Below are 24,396 nucleotides of genomic sequence, written 5' to 3'. Positions count from 1 at the left end.
CTAAATCCCACTTTTTTTATTTATTTTTTGTTTAATGATTAATAAAATATATTAAATGTGTTAAAGCTTTTATAGAGGAGTTTTCTCGGATAGGAAAGGTTAGAATGAAAAACGATCAAATCAGACAGATGCAGGGATATTTAGTGAAGCACTGTTGGCTAGTGTGTCATGCAGTAACGCTCCAAGACACCAGGCGCGCTCGAGCGTCCACAGACCTTTCTTTCCCTAGTGGTGCTTCATTTGTTTTCCACCTTTCCCCATTATTATCGCATTGCGTGACTTTGTAGCACTATCTTTGCTTTGTAGCTAACTGATCAGCTATTTATTTATTTTGAATCGTTGAGTCGGATATTTTTTTTTCTGTCCTACAAATTACGCGTTTTACCTGCTCTGGGATTTAACAGGAAAACAAGGCGAACAACAAGGGTTAAAAAGCTTTGTTTAAATTGTTCTGAAGCCACGCTTTGCCATCCTCAGCAGCAGCAGCTCCTCCTGCCAGGTGAGCGAGGGGACCCAACAGTGCATTAAGGTGGGTCATACAATGGATTTCCGTGGAAAGTTTGATCGACAAACTTAGTAGGCTACAAAAACACAGGAGAAAGAAGAAAACCAAAGAATAACCACAGATGCAGTTGCTCGACAGGTAAGTTGAAATCTTTGTGATGATCTCAATTAGGCTACAATCCATATCCCAAGGATTAATGCACGATGCTCACTCATCACCTGCCCCTCTCTGTATCTAATTCAGCCACCAGCAGTCATGTCCATTGAATACACAATTGACATCCAGCTTACAGAGCTGGGATTTCCGGACGTCCTGCATACGCGCGAGACGTCAGTGAGAGAAACACCCTGTCGCTCCACATCATCTGATGGCACGGCCTCACCCAGTCACCCTCATGTTACGCGGCGTTCAACCCATGGTTCAACCCCACACAAGCGAAGGCTACTGGGCAGAGGCCAGCAGTCAGCAGATGGGAAAGTTGCCAAACAGACCGCAGCAGTGGTGACTGCGTCACCTTTGCTCTGTCAAGCTCCAAACCCTGCACAAAGTCTACAGGACAAGGCCAACACAACACATCCTGAACATTCAGATTCCATGGTAATTGATCTGACTTCTGGACCCAGTGCCACAGACCTTCCACTGCCAATAACTGGACGTGATGGCAAGAAAGGGAAGGATGGTGCACAGGAGCAGGATTCAACTGAGGCTCTCAAAGATGTTCAGGAAGACTCCAGCGACAGCGATGTTTCAGTGGTGTATGAGGAGGAAGAGGATGATGAAGACCAGGAAGGGCTAAACAATGGTATGTATGACTCACTCACTAAGCAGTTTGTTTGAAACACTGAAATAACAAACTTGCATTGTTTGTGTAGCCAAACCTGATGGAGCTTGTTTCTCTCCGCTAAAGGCTACAAAATAAATCTAACACTGAAAATAGACTCCAAATAATAGCATTTATCATCATGTTTAAGCAATATTTGCTAGAAAATTAAATGTTTAAGATTTTTTAAATATATTTATGACCTGTGATTGCAGCAGAAATGAAAGGGCTTTGTGTTAAAAAGGGTATGGAAGTGTTATTGAGAAGTTGATATTTGAATGGCATTTGTTTAGAATAACAAAAAAAATCAACAAAGTGATGAAAGGCGATCCCAAATGTGCGCTGATTTGTGAATCTTTCCCATATACTTCCCTTTAAGTTATTCTCCTTCGTGCTGAGTAAAATGTTTAATTTCCTCCTCTTTTCCCCCCAAAGAGTCGAGTCACTCGGGCGACTACCGATGCAGCTACTGTGATCTGCAGCTGCCTTCCAAATTCAAGCTCCAGGACCACATGAATCTGCACACCGGAGCACGCCCTTACAGCTGCGCCGAATGCGGAAAGCGCTTCTGCCAGATTCACAGCTACCGGGTCCACCTACGCACGCACGCCCAGACCAAAGTGGAACATAACCAGTGCCGCATCTGTCTGAGGGTCTTTGCGTCACAGGGAGATCTCAAATACCACTTGTCGATTACTCACTTTGAGACGGAGTTTTACGAGTGCGACCTGTGCAAACTTGTGTTTACCTCCATGCAGGCGTGCAGATTTCACGTGCAGTCACACAGTCATATGCCCAACGGCGAAGTGTGTGGCAATTTACTCTCCCCAAAATCCCTTGCGCGCCACCAAAGGAGGAGGCAATGCGGGCGCAGTTACAAATGCATGGACTGCACAAACACCTACACCAAGAAGAACGCTCTCCTGAAACACAGCTTCTCCCATCTGGGGTTGTTGCCTTACACCTGTGTACGATGCCGCTGCCACTTCCGCCTGGCTAAGCTGTACCGCCTGCACAGGTGTGAGCCCGATCGCATTCACTGCGTGGCTTGTCTGAGAGTGTTTCATAATCAGGAGGACTTCGAGCGTCACAAAAAGGACACAGGCTGCTGGGGCAATCAGGAGCCCAAAGGGGACGAGATCAGGTGTTTGGAGTGCGGACAGATGTTTGACACTACAGAGGAGTTAAAGAAACATGCCGGGGCTCACCAAAGGGTGCTGAAATGTGCCGACTGCGGAAAGGGCTTCCGCTCAGCCTTGCTTTTAATGTCCCACATGGGCGGGCATGCCGGCATCTCACCCTGCCTTTGTCAGAGCTGTGGACTGGGCTTCCCCCACCAACAGAACTATGACAGTCACCTTAAGACCTGTGGACAAACCCCACAGCCTGTGGTAAGTTTTGTGCATTGTGGTGATTTAAAATAAATTTAAGTTTTGAAATATATATGAATGAAAATATTTTACAGCCATTTTATTGAAGAGTAACCAGTCCCTCACTTTCCCTATGTCACCCTTGTGTTCTGCATAAATCATTAATGGACTGGGACTTTTTTTGTCTTGTTTCTCATTGTAGAGTGTACCCAAGAAACGCCATGCCACCAAGGGCTCTTCTTCAGAGATGAAAAAGGTCAATGCATTACCAGACTCATTTGAGACAAAAAAGGTCAATGCAGAACCAGACTCATCGCATCTAACAAGCGCATTCACATCTAAGCCTGATGCTGCACCAGTGAAGGAATGTCGTAGTCCAGGACCTGTGCCGACGGTTGAGTCTAATGGATCCGGTCCATCAGATGGGTTATGGAAGCTAACCCTGAACAAACAGCCCCCTCCAGGTGTTAAACTCCTCCTGTTTCTTCCTGTCTCTTCATCACAAACCAACGTCCCATCTGGGGTCTCTGAGTCAGCTATGCAGCTCCAGCCTCAAGCGGCTCTCACACCTGTTTCAAATGAACACCTCGGGGTGAATTGTGCCTCGGGAGTGCTCCAGAATGTCCCCTTGGATTTAGTCACTAAATCCAAACAGGACAAAGAATGCGAAGCACCTCTAGATTTGTCTAAGAAATGTAACACGTCTCTGTCTGCTCCAAGCGACACTCCTCTGCTTCCTGTTAAAAGTGAACCAGAAGAGTTTGAATCCTCAGAAGAGGCTGATGGCACTGAAATACCAACATTTAAAACCAGAGATAGCAAGGTGACTGTTAAATCAAATCCAAGAGTAACTGATACATGTAACAAAGTGAAGCAGTGTAAGCATGATCCCATGGATCTCTCAACACTTCATTTTAATACAACATCCTCCGGCCTAATAATGGACATTAAAGAAGAGCTTCGGTCTCCTGGTCGTGATTTAGATTTGTGTTCATCTAGATCTGATCAGCTGACTGAGAAAGAAACACAGATGTAGGTTGCCTTTTCAAGCACTGCTTATGCAGAAACAGAGAAATAGGGCAAAATACAAGAGATACAATTCCATTTGTGGTCGCATCTGTCGGAGTACTTGTCTCAACCTTTGCAAGTACACCCATACTATGTTGGTGTACTGTAGCCACATTAACCATAAATAGAGTTGTTATTTTACAGCCAGAATGATATACTACTCAATATTGTATACAATTCTGTCTAGTATAGGTACCAACATCATACCCTGGTATGACAAAGCAGACATGTTTCTTCTTTTTCCATTTTTATAAATAGACCCTTGAATAAATCCAGTGTCTTTCCAGCAGCTGACTGTGTTACCTTTGGTTGGGAGCAAAAATATAAATAGATTTTAGTTTCTTATGTAATTTACATGAAACATTCCGAGATCTTGCTCTCTATGGCATTAGTTTTATTTGCATTTTATGGGGTAAAGCTTGCTGCTTGTGCCACTGTAGGAATTTTACTAGTACTACTATAGTAGGGAAACCTATGCAAAAATGTGCAGGATTTCTCACAGCATTATCTTCTACCTTTTTTTTATACGTGTTCTTTTTGTGTGGGGAAGTGGACTCAAAGGTTTATTGATTAAGTGTATTAAGTTGAATGAAAACACTGGAAAACTTTTAATTGTTTGGGTTTTTGTGTATCAATACATGACCTTAAGTACTCTGTTGAATATTTAATGAATGCAAATCATTGGTACTGATTTAATAATGACATTCTTGTCACCTTTTGATTGACATTTGCTGAATCTTTCAGCTGGTATATTTTGATGTTTTTCTAAATGGCAAATAAACATTTGTCTTTGAGTTCATAGTTTTTATTTGTAGTACATTAGAATGCATATGGTTTTGTGTGTGGGCAAGAGAGAGACTTTACTCGTGTTCGCCTGTCCTACTACTTTTAAAAGTACCTCAATGCCCCATGTATGCAAATATTTTATATAAGTATTTTACCGAAACTAGTTCAAAATATTGAGCTGGAAGTTTCACTCTTGACTCATAACTTTTTTTTTTTTTTTTTAACAAAGCTAAATGAAAATGGTTAGCCTCGACAATAAAATCAACATGTTCCTTTTAAAGACTCGAGGGCATCCCATCATATTTAGCAGATCATCATTACCCAGCAAATCCAATAGAAAGCACAATTGAAAAGCCTGTTGTTCCTGGGGGTTTATACTTCATCATGCTTGTGGCATTTAACTAGTAGTCTACTTATTTGGGATAATTATCCAAATGTGATGATCACATTGTTAAAAATATGAAGATTAATATTTGTTAATATTTTAACACAAACAACAAAGGATTAATGGACTTTATACCATTAAGCCCCAACCACTTAATCTTTGATCATTTTCAATTAAATATTGATCTAGGCTATAATGTTGCAGTGGGTAAAAATAAGGGGGACGAGGAAGACTTGTCTGCATCATGGACATATGCCTGCATGCCCTGTCACATGACTAAAATCCCGGAAATACAAAGCCTGCTGGGTAACGAGATATTTTAACGGGAGAAGGCCACAGTAAAGATGGGAAAAAATAAGATGTAGGCCTATTTAATAATATGTTCATTATTCTTTGCGTACATTTTTTGAAACTCCATTGTCGTACATATTGAAGCCGTCAGTAGAAAGCCGAGCCGTCGACCGGATGACAAACAACGGCGTTTGTTTACATTCATGGACAAAGACAAGTTTAGCGACATTGTAAGTAGACTACGCGACCCTGTTATTTTCACATTAGTCGCTTATGGTTTTTCCACAGGGACCAGATGTTTTCAGTTGAAGTCGCGAGGCGTTGAATCGCTTTGACCTCTGTTTTACACCACATGTGTTCACACTTTTGCCTTCGTACTTTTTGCAGCATGGTCAGTTCTCCTGGATGGAGATGCATCAGTTCATTGGTGACCTTATGACATCTGGAAACACGTCGAAGAATCCGCCAGATGTGCTAAACGCAGCATGGGGAGTGGGCGTGGCCACTGCTGCTGCTGCTGGTGGTGGTGGTGGTGAGGCACTGGGGTTGAAAGGTGCGTCGCTTGGACCTCTACAACAACCTCGACCTTCCCAGGTCAAGTCGTCACAGAGGAAGGGAGAAGCCAGAGACAAGAGAGAAGGTGAGTGCTCAGCAAAAAGTTTTAATCCTTTTCTTGCAAAGACAATTCACGTCACTTTACTTATACAGCGCATTTAAAACAATAGGGGCCGGTTTCACAGACCAGGCTTAAGCCTAGTCTGAGACTAAAATGCCTGTTTGAGCTGTATTAATTCAAAGCTACTTGCACAGACCCATTTTTAAATAGTCCTAGATTAAAGATATTCTGGATTAAACAAAGCCAATTGCAAGACGGATGACTAGAGCTACTCCAGGTCTAAATTTGAGTTTAAACTTTAAATTAATCCTTCAAAGAGGCAGGTTTAACTTCAGTTTAGTGGTGTTTGTGAGAGAGCATGGACTATTTGGAATATGTAAAAATGAAGACCAACTTCCACTGCAGAGGCCAGCCAGAAGAGTACTTGTGGATAGGTCTAATTCATAAAATGTATTTGATGAATTTACATTTCGAGATAAAGTTTCGATTTTGTATAAAGAAAATGCACTGGAAATAACAACTTTGCTTGAGCCTATTTAGTTGGATGCATTTAAATGCAAGATGTATTCAACAAAATCAAATGAGTCTCTAAAACAATTCTGTATTAAAATGTGGTTGTTGTGATATAAAATACTGACACACATGAATAACAAAATGACACATATTTTTTACTTATATCTTCACTGTGATTAGCAATCACAATTGTCTCATTACTGTATCTTGTTTAAATCATAGCTCTCTCTACCAACTTCATGTGCAATTCCAGCTGTAGAATTCGCATTCTCATGTCATACTCTTCCTTCAAATATTGCATTTTCATGGAATTCTTGGGCTAACTTTTCATGCAACGTCATCTCTTTTGTCCTTTGTTGAAAGCTTGTGGCAACCTCTTCTGTAAGGGATGCTACAGCAGATGTGGAGGGAAGACACTCTCTGGGCACTTGCTCATCAAATTTATCCAGATTACTCTGCTCTGGAAAAAGAACACATTTAAAAGCTATTAAAAGCCTGGAATAAATAGTCCTTAAAGTACTACTACTAAAAATAATAACTATAAAGATCCACATAGACAATTATATTTATATAAAACTAATGAAGTACATTTAGTTACTTTCGTCTGGTAAATATATTCCATTGTCTGTGTAATCTTGGTATATATGTTTACCAGTTTTAAGAATATCTTCATCCGTGCTGTCCAGATGGTCATCATCTCGTATGCCTTCCAGGGGTTGTTGGTGCTCTATTATACTAGACAGCAAGTCACTGAATTCATCAGTCTTACCCTTTTTTGGTGGTCCACCTCCAGTATGAAATCTGGTCTCTGCATTCACTCTTTCTAAAGAGTTTCAGACTTTTCCACAGAGTCTATCAGTGCATATATCATTCAATATAAGGGATGTCAAAAGATGTGAAATACTGATAATAATGAAGATATCTTACCTGAAGTTGTTGTATGGCTCTCTTATTTAATTGAATTCATTGCAAATCGCAGCCGAACTACTCTTTTTTTCTTTGCTCAGTCCCATCTGATTTTTAGACTCAATAACCGGATGGTTTGAAGCAATTTGTTTTAAGAGATTTTTTTCAAATTAATTTTTTTTGACGGGATTCTTTAAGTCTCAAGCCATTGTTTTTTCTCATAAGCAATGGTGTTTCTGCTCCACTCGGGGTTTTCATTATCACTCATGGCCAGGTGTTTTCATTTAGGCTTATTTACCTTACTCCCGGACTTCATAGTCTCAGACTAACTAAACCAAACTTGAGCCATATCCATGAAAGCGACTTAAACGTCCCAGTTTAACTAGTCCACATTAAGGCCTACTCCTGGCTTAATCTAGGCCCTGTCTGTGAAACCGGCCCTAGAAGTTGACCCAAATCCCTGTTTTTCTTTTTCCGCCTAGATGTGCATATTGCCTGCCCCTGCCCTGGCTGCCCATACTCAGCCTCACCACTTCACTTGGACACTTTGAAACTCAGACAGTCTTTGTCCTCGGGGCCGGGCTCTAGTGCAGGGTGCCTCCCGACAGACCTTAGCAGCACCGCTCCCATGAGCCTCGGAATGTGCTTGGGAGACGCCGAACCAAGCAGCACCACCACCACCACAGCTGAGCTACAGACTGGGCAGAGGGAGGAGGGGGAAGGAGGGAGGAGGAGCCTACACCGCGACTCAGACTCTCCTCCTCCTGCTAACAGAGCTCCTCCCTCCGGCTGCTTGTCACACCTCTCCATGTTCCCCTGCTTGTGTTGTCACCGCGGCCTCCAAACCTGCGCCCACATACTGAGCCAACAGGATGACACAGACTCCCCGTTCTCTCACTCCCACCACGCCCATCATCATTTTCACCACCACCACTGTCCTGTGAGCTCTTGTTTGCCCTGCCCTCAGCTCGCCCGCTCCAACGCTCCGCTGCTCGCCGCCGGCCCTTTTCCATGCCTGTCTAGCCAGCGCTCCTTCCCTGCCTGTACTCAGGTGTGCCGCCACCAGCAGCACAGACAAACTAACAGCCAGCAGCAAGGGGAAAGAGGCAGGGCGGCTACTGCGGCGGCCATGATGTCGCTCCATCCCTGTATGCACTGCTCGGCCTCCTTTTCCAGACCGTCACAGTTGCTGCAGCACCAGCGCTCTGATCACGCCCACAAACCGGCCGGCTTCCTCTGCACAGAATGTGGCAGGGCCTTCAACTCGCACAGCAACCTCCGGATCCACCAGAACGTGCACACCGGCGCCCGGCCCTACACCTGCTCCGACTGCGGGAAAAGCTTTAGCCAGTCGGGGGCTCTGAAGATCCACAGGCGCATTCACACGGGCGAAAGGCCATATTCCTGTGGATTTTGCGGCAGGGGCTTTCCCCATCTGGCCGGGGTGCGGGCCCATCAAAGGACCCACACGGGAGAGAAGCCCTACAGCTGTAGCCAGTGTGGCAAATGTTTCACCCAGTCAGGAGCCCTGAAGATACACATGCGCATCCACACAGGCGAGAGGCCCTTTGTCTGCAGCGTCTGCGGTAGGGGCTTCTCCAACCGCTCCGGGATCCGCTTCCACTACCGCACAGTCCACGGTCTGGCCCCCGAACATGCAGGAGAAGCCGGGCCTGGGCTAGCACCTCTGAGACAGGCAGGCCGTGGTTATTCTCTTGGGCGTCCCAGGACTTTTCCTCCAGCCGTTGGGCTAAATGCACCCAGCAGCTCAGGTAGCAACTCACACACAGCTCAAAACTCCAGAGATTCTCAGACTCAAAGCGGCGCCGCTCTGCTGATCGGTAACGAGGTCAAGTCTCAGTCAGAGGGAGCAAACCCAGGCAGAAACGGAGGAGGGCTTCTGTACATGTGTGAAGACTGTGGCCTGCGTTTTAAGGATGCCCCGTCCAGGAACAGACACCAGACTCTGATGCACTACTCCTCTGAGGGCAGAGAGGAGGAAGAGGGGAATAGGAAAGAGTGAAGCACAAACGAGAGGGTCCGCATTCACAGTGGAAAGTGAATTATTTGTTGATTGATGCATTTCAACAGGCTGAATATAAACAGCATGAAAACAAACAGTATAGTGTGAAGTGTTTGTGTGTAATATATTCTGTATTACTCCTTTCAATTGAAAAAGTATTTGACATTGCACTTATTTTTGATAAATATGTTTTTTTAAGTTATATAGTATAGTAAATCAAGTTTTACAACTCCAAATGTGTTACACCTTAAAGGGTTTCCAGGGAAGGGTGTGTAAATCCTATATTCAGAAACTCCTGTTTGGCTATATATCATAACCTAACATTCAAATTGGTTGCCATTTTTCTGTTAGTGAGGCGTATTTGCAGATTCATGAATCTGCACACGCACACACAAGGCCAACTATTGGAAAGTATAATTCGTATTACAGCTGCTTTATTGTGCCTTATTCAGCAGTGGCCGAGGTTAGCAGATTTGCCACTAAAGCTTGACAAAGCATTTCTAAAAAATTACATTTTTGTGTTTCTTGTTTGCAACTGCCACCTGACCCATGGTAAACCAAATGCCTTGTGATATGAAAAAGTACAATTTTCTATCTTCTTTTTACACATTTGTTGGTGATCATTGAGCATTAGCATTCGTATCAGTTACTTTTAATTAAGTTAATTAGGAATTTGATCTGTTTAAGACCTAGACTTATCTTTTTTACAAAAACTCGAAATGCAATTATCTTTGCATGGCACTGGAAATTAAGTGTAAAAAAACACTCAAATTGGAAAAAAGTTAATTTTATTTTTTTAAATTGTTTTAAGTGTTTCTCATCTGTGATTAAGTATAGTGGCACAATTGTATAAAAATAAGAAGGCCAAATCCTGGAATTGTTTATTTAATGTTAAGGTTTTGTGATACTCTCAACCCCTCAAAAGGGAAAATAAATATTTTACAGACTTAAGGGCAACATGAAAACAGCTCTAGAGTTAATGTGTGTGTCTTGCTCAAGGACGTAGACGGCCAAATCACGGGGGCTTCTGTCCAAATCCTCCACCCTATTAACGGTGCCACCTCGCCTGTTGTGCCTTTGTGTCATAACATCATCTGAGCATTTATTTTAAACTAATGCATGTTATAAAAAGATGCTATTAATTTGAGGAATAAGAACCAGCAGACAAATAAGGACATTGTTAGATGTTTAAAGCTCAAGTGAGCCACCTAGTGGTTACTCATTTTCATAGCAACACATTTAACCTCTGTTATAGTGTACCATTTATAGTGCTTTTTAAATGTTGTACAAAACATGTTAAAAAGATACATTGTGAATACAATGTTTTGTGAGGACAAGTAACATATTCAATCCACAATTTTTGCATTAAACTGTTAAATAGTCTGAAGCATACATTGCTCTGTGTTTCCTGAAAGTGCAGCTTGTGATTAAACATTTTATCAATAAACAGTATCTCACACAACCGAACCTGCAATTTCTTTGTGCCTCACAGGATATTTCCACTCTACAACTACATGCTTCCTGGAAGGAAATATTTGAATCCATACGTCTCAGATCAGTGTGTACCCTCATCAATGCATAGTGGTCCATAGTGATCTCAACTCTGGGTACATCACTAGAAGTTCATTAGTCCATTCTGGACAACACTGGTCCAGCTGTATGTCCACTTGACATCACCCCAAGTTGTCCTCTGGTCCCAACACATAGTTTGGCTCTGTGGAGTCTCTTTTATTTCCATGTGCTCACAAAGGTTCCTCATACGTGTGCTTCTGTAATAAAGAGTCACATGACTTGGGCTCGGCGTAGACCACACTGGCTGGTCGTGGTCCGCTGGCGTGTAGAGCAGGAGTGCAGTAGCCATTGGAGAGCATCCTATGTGATGGGCAGTCATACAGAGTGCGGCTGGAAGCAGCGGGAGCTGCAGGTATGTGATGTCCATGCGACTCGGAGGACTGTTCAGTGAATGGAGTGGCATACTCCGGCTCTGGGGGGAGTGGCTCGGTGTACTCTGGCAGGTTGCCAGGAGTGTCATAATGGTTGAAGGCGAAGGGGGTGGTGTAGCCCTCATCTGAGGAGGGTCTAAATGTTGACACAACCTTCTGTCCAATAGTTGCAACAGCCGGCTCAGCATAGTCTGAAAAGATTAAATAAAAAGAGAGTCTTAAAAGGTGTAGTAAATGATTCTAGAGAAAGCTTGTTGTCAAAGTAATTTTTTTTTAAACAATGAATATCTCCTAACTTTACGACCCAGGCTCTGTAAACTGGTATGTAAACAAAGGGTATGTAAAGCTTTCTCCATAAACACTGACTCCACCTTTTTGGCATGTCTGCTTTATTAGATAGATTTGGAGAGACAGAGTTGAAATGGGGTAAAGAAGGGAAGACATGCAGAGAACTGACACAGGCGGGATTCAAACCCAGGTCTGCTGCGGGGCCTGGGCCCGGAGGGTTGGTGATTTTAGCTGATACCCATGCCAGTGCTTGTGCATTGCCTCCATCTCTAAACATTACTAGCTGAATGTGACTCTTTTAACTGATGCTCAAGGTTCACTTCCTTCGCTATCAGGCAAATGTTGAGACCCTGCATGAGCTGCTTGGCCACCAACAAAAGTCTCCTCTGATCACAGGGACGGGGGCAGACAGTGGAGGACTCGGATCGGAGCAAGCCCTACTCTTTGCCCCCGCAGCCTGTGGCGTGAGAGGCCTAGACCTAACTCGAGAGCCCACAGGGAGCCCTCAGAGCCAGAGCTATTTTAATTACACAGGCTTGTAGTGAGGGTTGGGATTGTCTTAGCTTTCACTCTCTGTCCTGTTTATCACTGGAGCTCTCAGTGAAGGGCCCCCTCGATGGGGGAAGGGAAAGGGAGGCAGAGAAGGGGACTGGTGGTGGTGGAGCAGGCTGAGCGCCCTTTATCGAGCTCCAATAAAAGGGTCTCTTTCAGAGAGGCTCCGTGGACCAAAGAAAGGAATGTTTATACTGCAACTGGGTGATGGGCCGAGCAAGGGGAAAGAATGGACAGCCCGCGGTGAGAGCTGTTTTCCTGTCAGGCCTGGTGTGAGCTCCCCCCTCAAACTGACCACTGAAGCCATAGGGATAGCCATAGAGTTTAAGCAGTAACGATGAGGGAGGAGGGAAGGGAGAAGCTTGCAACTTTAGATCACCAGTAAATTATGAATGGGCAAAGAAAAATCTAGCAAAAAGAAAAAGTAGCAGTTGATAATGACAGCAGTATGTATGGATTCTCACCGTTGAGAGGAGGGCTAGGAAGAGCATCATGGACGTTTCGCTCCAGAGGGTAGGAGATAAGATCTGACTGTGGGCAGGGGAGACTCTTTGCCTGGAAATTTTGACAACCTACTTGACATACAAACACACACAGAGTTAGGCATTTTAACAGAATATTGAAAAGTATTGGTAAATGGTCAAAGAGCACTTGACCTACTTGCAGGTAAAGAGCACTTCATTTGTGAATCTTTTTTCCTGTAAGGAGAAGAAAGTGAACACAGATCATCAAAGTACTGTACATACTAGACAACAAATGTTTTTGAAGTACGCTGTGACTACTTGATCTCACATTTGATTAATCAGTCGTGAGGAAGATAATAATAGGTTGTTATATCAACAATCAATTATTCGTATCAGTCATTCAAATAATTTAAAAAGCTTTATAAAAAAAAATCAGCAAGTCAATCAATTATGAAAATTAGTCATCAACCTCAGTATCTTTGCTGCTCACCACAAAATTAAACGATAGCTTTCAATAAATACTGTATGTACAGTACTTCATGCGTAAAGAATCAATTTCAAGAGTGTATGCAAACTGTAATTAAAAAAAATAAATTAAAAGTTCAAACAGTATTACAATACAGTACCATCGCTTCCACCAGACTCCAGCCAACAAACAGCTGCCGCACATTATCAGCGCCAGGACTACTCCCACCGCCACTATGACCGGCTGACTAGAGCCTACAGGACACAAAGTGTCTGAGTGAGTAAACACTTGTACAAGTGTGTGGGAGGAAGGCAGTTTAGTTCAATGTACACAGAGCTGAATGTGAGAGAAAGACATTGCTTTTACTGCTTTGACATGTATTCATCCTTAAGAAATGGATATAATTCAATATTAATTTACAATAGCAAAGATTCTTATTGTACACATATTAGATTAGAAGGTGATACAAGTACACACTCAGTCTGGTCTCCACTAACACTGGGCCCTCTGTGGGGGTAGGAGCGGGGCCGGGGCCCGGTGTCCCCATGTTAACGTTGTTTGATGGAGAGTCTGCGGGACAAGTAGCAGGAAGGGATACAATAATGTCAGGAGGACAGACGTGAATTTGAACTTCTATAGGTCAACAGATTGTGTTCATTCCAGATAAGTCGTGAGAAACACCCACCTGAGCGTGACCTTGGTGTGACCTTGCCAACAGGACAGCCTAGGACTTGGATCTGAGCTGAGGCCTGGCCTTGCCAGGTCAGTGGCTGTAGCCGGATAAAGCGAGCCACCACAGGAGGAAAAAAGCTGTTGAGAACTCTGAGGTGGCCATCTGTGTGGGCCTGAAACACCTGGGGAGCATAACAGACGAGTTACTTATTGACAGAGTCAACTCAGTCGCCACATCCGCTCCACTAGACTCGGTAACAATACAGTGCATACCTTTTTTTCTTTACTGAGGGCACCCTTGTAAAGCTTCCAATTTCTTCTGTCCTTGCTGAAAAGAAGAATGAAGGATTCTATGTAGTACTTGTTTGATCCTGTTGTTTTTATTCCTGAAAACAGAGCACAACATTTTTCTAAGTTCAGTATTTGAGATGTTATGAACGTTGTTTCACTGAATATAGCAAGAGACAGATTTAAATGAACTGAAAGGATAAATCTGGTGATATTATATAGGTTTCTAATTGTCTACAAATCCCATGAAGTGCAATGTGTGGGGCCACCTCGATACGTTTTAAACATTTTAAGTTAACTTCCCTGTCTGTGGTCCAAGCCCATTGGTTTCCAAGGGGAGATGTCAATCTTTAAAAACGAGTCGCAAAAATATTGGTTATTCTTTAAAAAAAAGGCTGTAAATAGGGAATTTGCTGGGGACTACTGTCGGAGGTGACATATTGTGTATGTAGCGAGTACTTCTGCCAGTAAACCAGTGCAACAGAGAGACTCATTGATGTGTTTGTGAGAACCAGTAAGCTTTGAGCGCACAAACACACACACACACACACCCCTTGTATAATAATACAAGTTGTGTATCATTATACACATATTAGATACAAGATATGGAGTATGTTTAATACAGACAGAATTCACATTTTGACTTTACCTTTTTGGTAACACTTTACAATAGGGTACATTAATTAGCTGTTAGTTAATGTTTGGTTAATGCCATTAACAGTTAGTTTATGAGCATGTAATGCTTAATAAGCTTACGATTCTTAGTTGACGAATGCTTAATTTATGCTTATCTAGCATCAAGTAAGCAGTTATTAGTGGTAAGTTAATGCTTAGTTAATGTTTATTAAGCATTAAATAAGCATTACCTAACAGTAAATAAATGTACCCTGATGTAAAGTGTTACCTTTTTATATATTTTTTTATACCTGTGACAGTGCATCTTTCGCCCAGCTCAAGCTCCACCCACGGGTTCGGGTCATGATCGTCTGCTGCCCAGGGTAGAAACTCATGGCTAGAATCTGTGTTTCTGGAAGACCAGAACATTGTGTGCTCCTGACTGTGTTTGTTCCAGAAAGAAGAGGCATTTAAACCAGAAACTCTCAGGATGTTGTTGCATTCTGTTAGGGGAACAATACAAGGTGGTTCATTATGTAACCCTCAGGATGTCTTTACCGAGACATCAGCCATGAATCATGTATAACTTTCTTTTTTGGAATCAAAGATGATGAATGTTGGGAATGTGGGGAAACCATGTTTCTAAACTCTTAAATGCTTCTTCATGGCTTGAGAAACAGACAGCAGGAATGTAAATAATGTGGAACTTGTAGCGAATGAGTTGAAACATGCAAAAACACTGGGTTACTTTTTTATAGAAAGTTACAAAAGTCATGTTTAGCTAATACCTTGGCTGAAGAGCAGCTTCTTTTCAGATAATGAACCCCTGTTAAAAGGAATACAAAGTCGGTCAATTTACACAAATTAACAGCCATTATGACATTAATGTGATAATTAATTTTGAATTTTTTAATACAATAACAGCAGACACACATCTTTGAGAGGATTCCATTGGCAAATGTGGGCTCATAGAGTGTAAGACTTCTCCCACGATTCACAGTGATACGACCTCCCAGACTATCAGACGTGGCTCCGGCATGGACTGCAGACTTACACAGGACCGAGGTCTGTAGCAGAGGGGATATATGGAGCACTTTCAGACATGAATTAAAGTAACAACTTGTGCCCAGGAGCAAAATCTTGTAAAGCTTTGCCAAATGAAACTTTGTTTACTTACATCTCTGTAACCTTGCTCAGAGTTTCCCCAAACATCCCCTGTTACATTCTTACATCCAGCAGGGCAGTACACGCTGAGAAACAGCAGAATAACACGTAAAAAACACTTGGCGATTTACTGAAACCGATTCTATTATGGGAAATGCGGAGGTCAACCACTCACCTCAATGTTTGGGAGCTAAAATGAGATCCTCGTTGTAAACAAGAAATGAGATCTGTAACAGCAAAAGGGACAGAGATGATATTCAAATAAAAGCTCTAGAGAATGAATTCAAGCTTTCTTAAATAGTTTGTACTTAAAATAATAATAATATAGTGTGGAACCCGGTAGCTACATCTTACATAATTCACTCAACCACGCACAAACAGATTATGTGTGAGACGGTCTAGTATGTTCCTGTGCTATATTAGGGGATGAGAAGTCATCGCTGTCGACTTGACTATGGTCTTTGTTTCCGTGACTTTGTCACAGTTCACGAGTACAGTGAATGCTGCTCGTGTGATCGCGATTAACAGACATTGGTTTGTGTGTCTGAACATGGGCTTAGCTCCAGACACTGCCGCCGGATTCCATAAACAACCCAGCAAATAACAGGAAACTATGATACATACTGTACTGTGTAAAGGATTACTTTATGCAGAGAAAAGGAAACTATCTCTAAATATAGACAAGCATTCAGAACAAACAAGCCAAAATGATACACAGGAAGAACCTTAACCTTTGCAGCATTTGTACTTGAACCTGCACTATCCAGAAACACTACTTTGAATTTTAATCGCTAAATACATTCACATGCGCATACTGTATGTTCCAATTTTCTTTTGCATTTGTAAAGACAGTTAAAAAGGTAGGGTCCGCGATTCTGGAGAAAGCTTGTCAAAATCTGTGAATATCTCCTCACAATCCATTACCTGTTCGTACTCTGTGTCTGCACTGAACATGAATTTGGGGTTAATCCACAGCAAAAACAGTATCGACAGGTTGCGAATCGTAAGAAGATATTCACTGATTTTGATAAAAAGTGATTTTTAGAGTACAAGCATTCTCCAGAATCGCTGACTCCACCTTTAATTTATGTGGAATTGATAACTTGCTAAATAAACATCCTCCATTGTACAAACACACGTGGAATAGTAGTGGGCTTGCAGTGGTAACAGGCGAATGGGGATGGGGTTTGGGGATTGAAGAAGAAATCCAGCCACTAAGCGACAGACTGAAGCCTGAAGCCTCACTCCATTCAGCCTGAGAACTCCGGCTTTATGAGCAAACACGCCAGAGCAAAGATAGCGACGAAGGCTGAATGCCAATAAGAAGTGACTCATGCACTCACAAACACACACCAACACACACACACACACACACACACACACACACACACACACACACACACACACACACACACACACACACACACACACACACACACACACACACACACACACACACACACACACACACACACACACACACACACACACACACACACACACACACACACACACACACACACACACACAAAGACATGGAAATGTTCACACGGACTTTGTGTTAAAACGATGCCAGTGCAAACTTGTAAATGAGCAAATTTAAAATATATTCCAATTCAACTGCAAATACGGCATTGTAAAGCTGAGCTGCCTCCTGCTCAGCTACAATACCAACACATTAGTTATGAGTGGACATACAACATTAAAATAAACACTAACTAAGAGTTTAACGAGTTCCAAGTATCATACCTGGATACCGGTTTGTTGCATAGGACAGTAGAAACCCTCGTCCAGAGCGGTGTGGGCCAGACTTGAAGGTTATTGTCCCTTCATTGCTTTGAAGTGTCACATTCTTCTGTGCTGCGTCCAGCTTCCCACAGACTGGACCTGTGAACATGCAGACCCACAACCAAAGCACATCAACACATATGTTGTTTTCCGATACACAATGTGAATATTATGTTGTGCCGGTGGGGAAGTTGTGCCACCCCTTGTTTCTAGAAAACCATAGAAGAAATTGGAAATGTGACCACATATTTAAGAAGAGCCATCCATTTGACTCATCCTGTAAAGAAGGGAGAAACATGGAATAAGATATAAGCACACTTAAAGGCCTACTTCACCGGTTTGAATATGAAGGTGTATTGAATTCTGAGATCCTATGTAGTATAAATGTGGGAATTTTTTTTAAATCGGTTAATCCTAGCCTGAGAAAAGGCAGAAAGAGTGTTTTTTTTAACCCTATATTTCTCTTTCTCGTGACATCACAGAAAGAGAAATATATTGTTAAAAAAAACTTACTTTGTAAATATTACTGTGATGTCTTTTACTGTGACATCACAGTAATATTTACAAAGTACACGAGAAAGAGAAATATAGGGTTAAAAAAAACACTCTTTCTGCCTTTTCTCAGGCTAGGATGAACCGATTTTAATTTTTTTTTGCGCATTTATACTACAAAGGATCTCAGAATTCAATACACCTTCATATTCAAACTGGTGAAGTAGGCCTTTAAGCTCAAAAAACAGTTTTTTGCCTCTAAAAGTAAAATTTCCATGATCAAGGTTTTTTGATTATTGTGTCTGAACAATTATAGACACTTTGAAAACATTTGACACTTGTTTTAGTGCTTCAGTATGCTACACTTTGTGTCTATATAGTTAGCACGATGTCAGCCCTAAACTGCTGCATCATGCTTATTATCCAAAATTCTGGGGTTGGGGTGATTTGTGCCAGAGGGCCTAGGTGAGTTGTAAGTAAGTAAGTAAGTAAGTAAGTAAGTAAGTAAGTAAGTAAGTAAGTAAGTAAGTAAGTAAGTAAGTAAGTAAGTAAAATGTATTTATAAAAGCACATGTATAACAGTTTGCACTGTCCAAAGTGCTGTACATAGCGCATTCAGTAGGTAAACAATGAAATAACAATAACAAAAATAAAAAACATAAAGCCCATACATCCACATATAAACAAAGATAGTAATGCAGAGGTAAGATAGTTAATGGGGAGGAAAAACCAGGGTGTACAGAGGGGTTTTGAGCCTTGATTTAAAGGCAGAAGTGTAGGGGGAATCGCATATGCCAGGTGGCAGTTGGTTCTACAAGGGCGGAGCAGCTAGTGCAAAGTACATTTCTGAGAGTTGTGCCATTGGCATGGCTGTTTACGCTGGTCACCAAAAGAAAGTTATTGTCTACAGTAGCTCAGAAGAGACTGACATCTCCATTCCACTTGACGACACCACTGATGAGAGTTCAGATGGCCAGAAAGATGATGATGGTGACTTTGTCATTGTGAGCTTTGCAGATAAAACCATTAGATCTGCTAGGCCTTGTTTAAGAAAATTGTCCTTCAATCTTTGTAAAATATTTACTTTATTTACTTTAAATAAACCTTAAATAAGTAATTGTCTTATGGATTTGTCTTGCATTACAGTTTATGAGATATATATCAATGGCACAATTCACCCCATGGTATTCTCTCCAACGGCACAACTTACACCACACCGGGGGCAAGTTGTGCCACAAGACAACTTTTTTTCCGAAAGCTATATTTCTTCAACAGTTTATCCCAGATCCAAAGTTTTTATTGCCAGGGATGCACAACACCCTGAAATATATGTACATATTTGAGTTGGAGACTTTACTGTCAAGGCCTTACTTTAAAGTCACTTTGAGTAAAAAGTGGCACAACTTAGGCCACCCTCCCCTATAGTAAAGAAGAGCAGAGCCATGCAGACTGGCATATGGATCTAAATCTAACCATTTAGGAGCACCTCCCAATCAGAGTACAAAAAATTCAAATCAAGAAGCAGGTCGGTGGAATCTGATAATAAACACAAAATAATATCTCTGTCTTCTGAATCTCGTCTCAGCCTTCATTTTGGTGCCTTGTCAAAATTGTATGCCCTCAAGGCACGACTTATACACCTGGTTGGAAGACGCACAAGTGTCTGTTGCGAAATTTGGGTTTGCCTCTTAAGTCAATGTGTCAATGGATAGGCATGCCCTGCGTGCATTCGCGGCCGGGAGAACATCAGTAATGACATGAATCGTTGGGAGAAAAAAAAAGTCCATCAGCTGGTATTTCAGTAGGGAATCGACACAGGAGACACGAGAGCACTTGTGTTATGTCCTGGACATTGTGATCAGACGGTGCATTTAATTAAGAAATCACACACTCACTCACTCACTCACTCTCACTCTCACTCTCACTCTCACTCTCACTCTCACTCTCACTCTCACTCTCACTCTCTCACACACACACACACACACACACACACACACACACACACACACACACACACACACACACACACACACACACACACACACACACACACACACACACACACACACACACACACACACACACACACACACACACACACACACACACACACACACACACACACACACACACACACACACACACACACACACACTTTTCCGTCAACGGTTAGCAAGCTTACCAAGTCTGACTTCTCCAGCCTTGTTTGTGATCACAAGAGATCCATTGCTGCAGCCTGGGCTGCTCTCAATGTCAAAATCCCCTAACAGCAGCCACAGCACGCGCCCCTCTGGCACACGAAGCCTCCACTTACACCAGGTGTTACTGGGGTAGGTGCCTGGATAGTTCTGAGATGCCAGCGTACCAGACTCTGTGCCCAGCACCGTATGTCCACAGCCATTACCTGAAACAATAAGAGTACAACAGAGAGGCTATGACAGAAAAAAGGAGACAGTAAATTAAATGCAATAGGTTTTGGGACGGATGACTGACCACTAACCCGTGGTCGGTTCTCTGCATTTCTTGCCCTCTCTGCCCCATTTCAACTCTGTCTCTCTAAACTGTCTAATAAAGCGAAAAAAGCCAAAAAATGATCTTCAAAAAAATAAATATATTCTCATTTGACTAATGTGGTTATCCACTGATAGTGAAAAATGTCCATCCCAATATCCAGGCCAACCCAAGTTGGCATTTACATAGCTTGTTTTGTCCAGCCAACAATTTAAGATCCAACGATGTTCAGTGGAATATTATAGAGGACTATAGCAAATATTCACATTTCAGAAGCTGAAACCAATGCATTATTTATCTTTTTCAGATTACTACAATATTTTCTTATTAATTATTTTTTCGTAGACTTATTGAATAATCTTGTTATCATTTTGGTTGTAAAGCGTACTCAATCCTGTTCAAAGGTGCTGACTAACACCAAATACGTATTTCTCACACGGCTAATGGACATCCAATCATTTTATAACAAAATGTCCCTTCTAATATGGCTGTGCCAGGCAAACACCCGTATAGATGGAGCCCCTCAGGCTTAAATAAAGCCCAAATCACACAACCGCAGACAACTTCATAATTTAATCTCTTGATTCGGTACACTGAATATTAAGGGCTTTGTTAACGCACTATTTCAGGACAGATGAGTAACAAGTCTCTTCTGAACATATAAAGCAGACAAGGGCATGTTTATACTCCTCTGATCATAACTGTGAGATGACACAACTGCCAATGAAGAAAGTACTCAGCTCCAAAGACTAACACCTATACACCGGATGTATTGCAAAAGCTTAAATACAAACGCTTTACCTTTTTTACTGGATTTAACAAGATGTCGTTCTTGAGAGATAGGGCAAGAACATGGATCATAAAGTTACTTTTGTTTTCCGTTTGAATTGTATGCATTTATTTCCTCATGCAACAATATTTCCCTGACTTTTGATCGATTACATCCTGTCTGTGACCTGTGGTGATTATTACTCTGACTAAAACTTTGACTGGAAGAGAAGACACAAATATTTAGATGGTGTAACATCCCTGTGGGCTGCAGAAAAGTAAATGAGTCAACTCCCACAGTGGTCACACAGAGATAAGTGCTGTGGGGGCGTCCGCCTCTGAGCCAAACCCCAAAATGTCAAGTGGTGACGTGTTTCCGAGAATGGTCAACACTTTTAAAAAAGGCATCGGGGTCCATCTAAGCCTACACTTAATCGCTGTCCTTGACTTTCCATATAAGGCTGCTGGGAGATTTGTTGAGGGGATACAGCAGGAGGATAATCCTCCACTCACCCTTCCATAACACACATCCTGCAACACACCACACATTCTCCTACTTCCTGACTGGTCTTCAGCTCCTTACACCTTAAACCATTTTGGCTGTTATGTGTCCCTCCTCAAGTCCCCCTAGGATTCCCTGGAAATCCCACAGCGACATACTGTAACCGCAGGCAACAGAGCGTGGATCTGTCACCTTCCGGTGGGAGGCCACAAAGGCTGCAGTGCTAGGGGTAGTTCTGGGTGGCCGGTATAATATCCTCCTGCTCACTGAACCCATTCACATTCTATGACCTGTCTCCAGGCCAGGTCTGTCTCTAGTTTCATAAATAGATGTTCAGCCCATTCTGACCAGTTTGGAAAATGTCCAGAAAACTGTTGAAAGCCTGGGTGGGCAGGATGGCAGTCAGTCATTCAAAAATATAGCTCTACATTGCTTTCCACTTGAGGCTTTGCCGGCACGTCCTTACAGGTCCACACTAGCAGGCAGGATGTTCACCTGTGCTACCTGTCACTACGCATTGCCGTATCCCGTCTCGTGTGTCAATCGCAAAATTACAACACACATGCTGAAATGTTTCTTTCCACCCCAGCATTTTGCATAGTCGCCAGTGAGTATATTGTGATTCAGAATAAATAATTGACCTTGGACTTAATCATCATCCGCTCTGAGGAAACCAAGGGGGACAGACAAAAACACAAAAACAAGATGTGTGGTAGGGCTGAGTGTTGCACAGTCTGCGGGGGCAGTAAATAGTTTTTGTCTGTGTGTATGCATGGCCAATGTGATTCACACTGCACATCAACTTGACTGTTTTTATGAAAAAGAGGGGGGGAAACAGTTTTAAAGGTAAGTTGATAGCTGGGATCATATGTAAACACGTAGAAGGGAAGAGTATGTAAAGAATGCTACCATGTCATCACATGGTCGACCTTTGCGCCTGCTTCAAATGGAAGAACAGCTTTTTGCCACTGACCTAAACTACTGTTAGACTAATGGAAGTGTCTTGTGGTTAATACCATAAAAGCAGAAATTGACAGCAGAACATGTCAAAACTGTCAGAGTGAGCGCAGTCCATGTTACATGCCTATGTGATGGTGAAAACAAATAGGATAACAGTTGGTGATGTAAAAATTCAGCTAACCATTGCAGGAAGTTTGTAGGCCTATGACGTTTGTGACTAGATCTTCGGTAGGATGCAACTAGGATGTTTGAAAGCCTTAGTTGGTCTCTGGTGCTTGTTGCACTTCTGCCAGTGTTTTACAACCAGTATTGTATTATTACAACCATGTCACAATTAAGGATACGAAAACATAAAGGCTATACCATGAAGTTAAAATTAAGCAGCAATTAATCTGTTTTCAGTCGCTCATGACTAGGACTGGTTGCAGTAGTAGTCTGACAAGACGTTTGAAAACAAACTCCCTCGCGTCACATTCTTTATCTTATCAAAAGCGTAAATTAAAAAAAGATTTTTCTTACCCTCCTGGCCGTGAACACCCACAGAACAGACGCCAAAAGTGATCCACAGACCGATGATAAGAGACTTCACAGCATCCCGAATGTTTTTGCACTTTACAAGCATGATTTCCAGAGCTCCGCAAGGAACTGTAAGGTGCAAGCCCCAATGGCTCGAGGTTCTGGCTTCAGCAAGAAAACAAGTTGCAGTACAAAGTACTGAATGTTTACTATTGGCCACGGGGACATAAACTCCGCCTCTCATTGGCTCTGCGTGAATGTCAATCAAAATATCTCAGGCATTCCATTCCCAAATAAGGGCGGGCTGATTTGTAGGTGTGTGCTGATCTGAGACCAGACGCTGGCGGGAATAGCCTACTAATGAGCTTCTGCTTTCGAATATGGCAACTCTGAACCTGGATCTGAGAGTGATTTGTGCTTTTAAATAGGCTAGGTAATTTCATAAATAAAAATGGTTAAATGCGGTGTATAAAAGTCAAGACTGTGTAGAGTAACATTTAGCCTACCTTGTTATCGATAGACTACACACATTCGCATTAGGCCCTTCTCCCTAACTGAGTGCAGACCCTGCCACCTTCTGGTGAAAAGCAGGCAAGAACAAAAATACAACACGCAACTGTTCTGAACAGCGTTTATTGCATGACAAGCCGACACAATTAGGCCACACGAAGTGGCAACTGAAACAATGCAGTGTTGTTGAATCTAAAACCCACCACGAGAGAAGCGTCCATTTAAATAGGCTAATCAAGTTCACCACTTCCCTTGGGGTAAATTTTGTTTCTGGAGCTGCAAATCTTTCAGCCTATGCACTATGCAGCCTAGAGCCATATGGCTGAGAGGTGCTGTAACCAAGCCGCGCGCTCGCACATAAGAGCAGTTTGACCGATTTTCACATCGCGTGCGAACTAACCGCTTCTCGTGACAGCGGGACAGATGCTTCTCAGGCAAATGCTGCCTTCACTGCAGGAAGTGTAACGAAGCAGCACTGCGCATGCCTTCGTGCTTCTATGACAAGCGGAGGATGAATTATCCCCTGCTGTAAACGGTAAGTGAAATAATTACTATATTCTTTAATGTAGCAGGTAGTTTCAGACTTGTAGTATCGACCCGGTGGGTTTTGTGCA

At 42.4% G+C, this 24,396-nt stretch overlaps 3 protein-coding genes across 4 annotated transcripts; 2 read left to right on the top strand and 1 right to left on the bottom strand.

The window, feature by feature from the left end:
- The first annotated feature begins 274 nt into the window (after nt 1-274).
- Nucleotides 275-4,557, top strand: LOC307259356 (uncharacterized protein). Its single transcript, XM_080039171.1, has 4 exons — nt 275-643; nt 749-1,307; nt 1,761-2,716; nt 2,898-4,557. The coding sequence occupies exons 2-4, from the start codon at nt 761-763 to the stop codon at nt 3,729-3,731; spliced, it is 2,337 nt and encodes a 778-aa protein (XP_079895297.1). The 5' UTR covers nt 275-643; nt 749-760; the 3' UTR covers nt 3,732-4,557.
- Nucleotides 4,558-5,251: 694 nt separating this feature from the next.
- Nucleotides 5,252-9,313, top strand: LOC307259228 (uncharacterized protein). Its single transcript, XM_080038996.1, has 3 exons — nt 5,252-5,455; nt 5,613-5,865; nt 7,743-9,313. Exons 1-3 carry the CDS (start codon nt 5,429-5,431, stop codon nt 9,281-9,283), a joined length of 1,821 nt encoding a protein of 606 aa, XP_079895122.1. The 5' UTR covers nt 5,252-5,428; the 3' UTR covers nt 9,284-9,313.
- A 73-nt stretch (nt 9,314-9,386) lies between these two features.
- Nucleotides 9,387-23,411, bottom strand: LOC307259227 (discoidin, CUB and LCCL domain-containing protein 1). Of its 2 annotated transcripts, none has more exons than XM_080038994.1 (15): nt 23,276-23,411; nt 20,198-20,419; nt 17,485-17,622; nt 15,911-15,962; nt 15,749-15,821; nt 15,505-15,638; nt 15,360-15,397; nt 14,883-15,074; nt 13,942-14,054; nt 13,682-13,850; nt 13,474-13,566; nt 13,157-13,250; nt 12,727-12,764; nt 12,531-12,641; nt 9,387-11,417 (listed from the first exon to the last, which is right to left on the bottom strand). In XM_080038994.1, exons 1-15 carry the CDS (start codon nt 23,376-23,378, stop codon nt 11,026-11,028), a joined length of 1,962 nt encoding a protein of 653 aa, XP_079895120.1. In that variant the 5' UTR covers nt 23,379-23,411; the 3' UTR covers nt 9,387-11,025. The 2 variants fall into 2 exon arrangements, with proteins under 2 accessions (XP_079895120.1, XP_079895121.1); XM_080038995.1 differs by having other exon boundaries at nt 12,531-12,638.
- Between the last annotated feature and the right edge of the window lie 985 nt (nt 23,412-24,396).

Source organism: Ammodytes marinus (genome assembly GCF_949987685.1).
Source record: "Ammodytes marinus genome assembly, chromosome: 13".
Lineage (NCBI taxonomy): Eukaryota > Metazoa > Chordata > Actinopteri > Uranoscopiformes > Ammodytidae > Ammodytes > Ammodytes marinus.
This window is presented reverse-complemented; position numbering and strand designations above follow the sequence as displayed.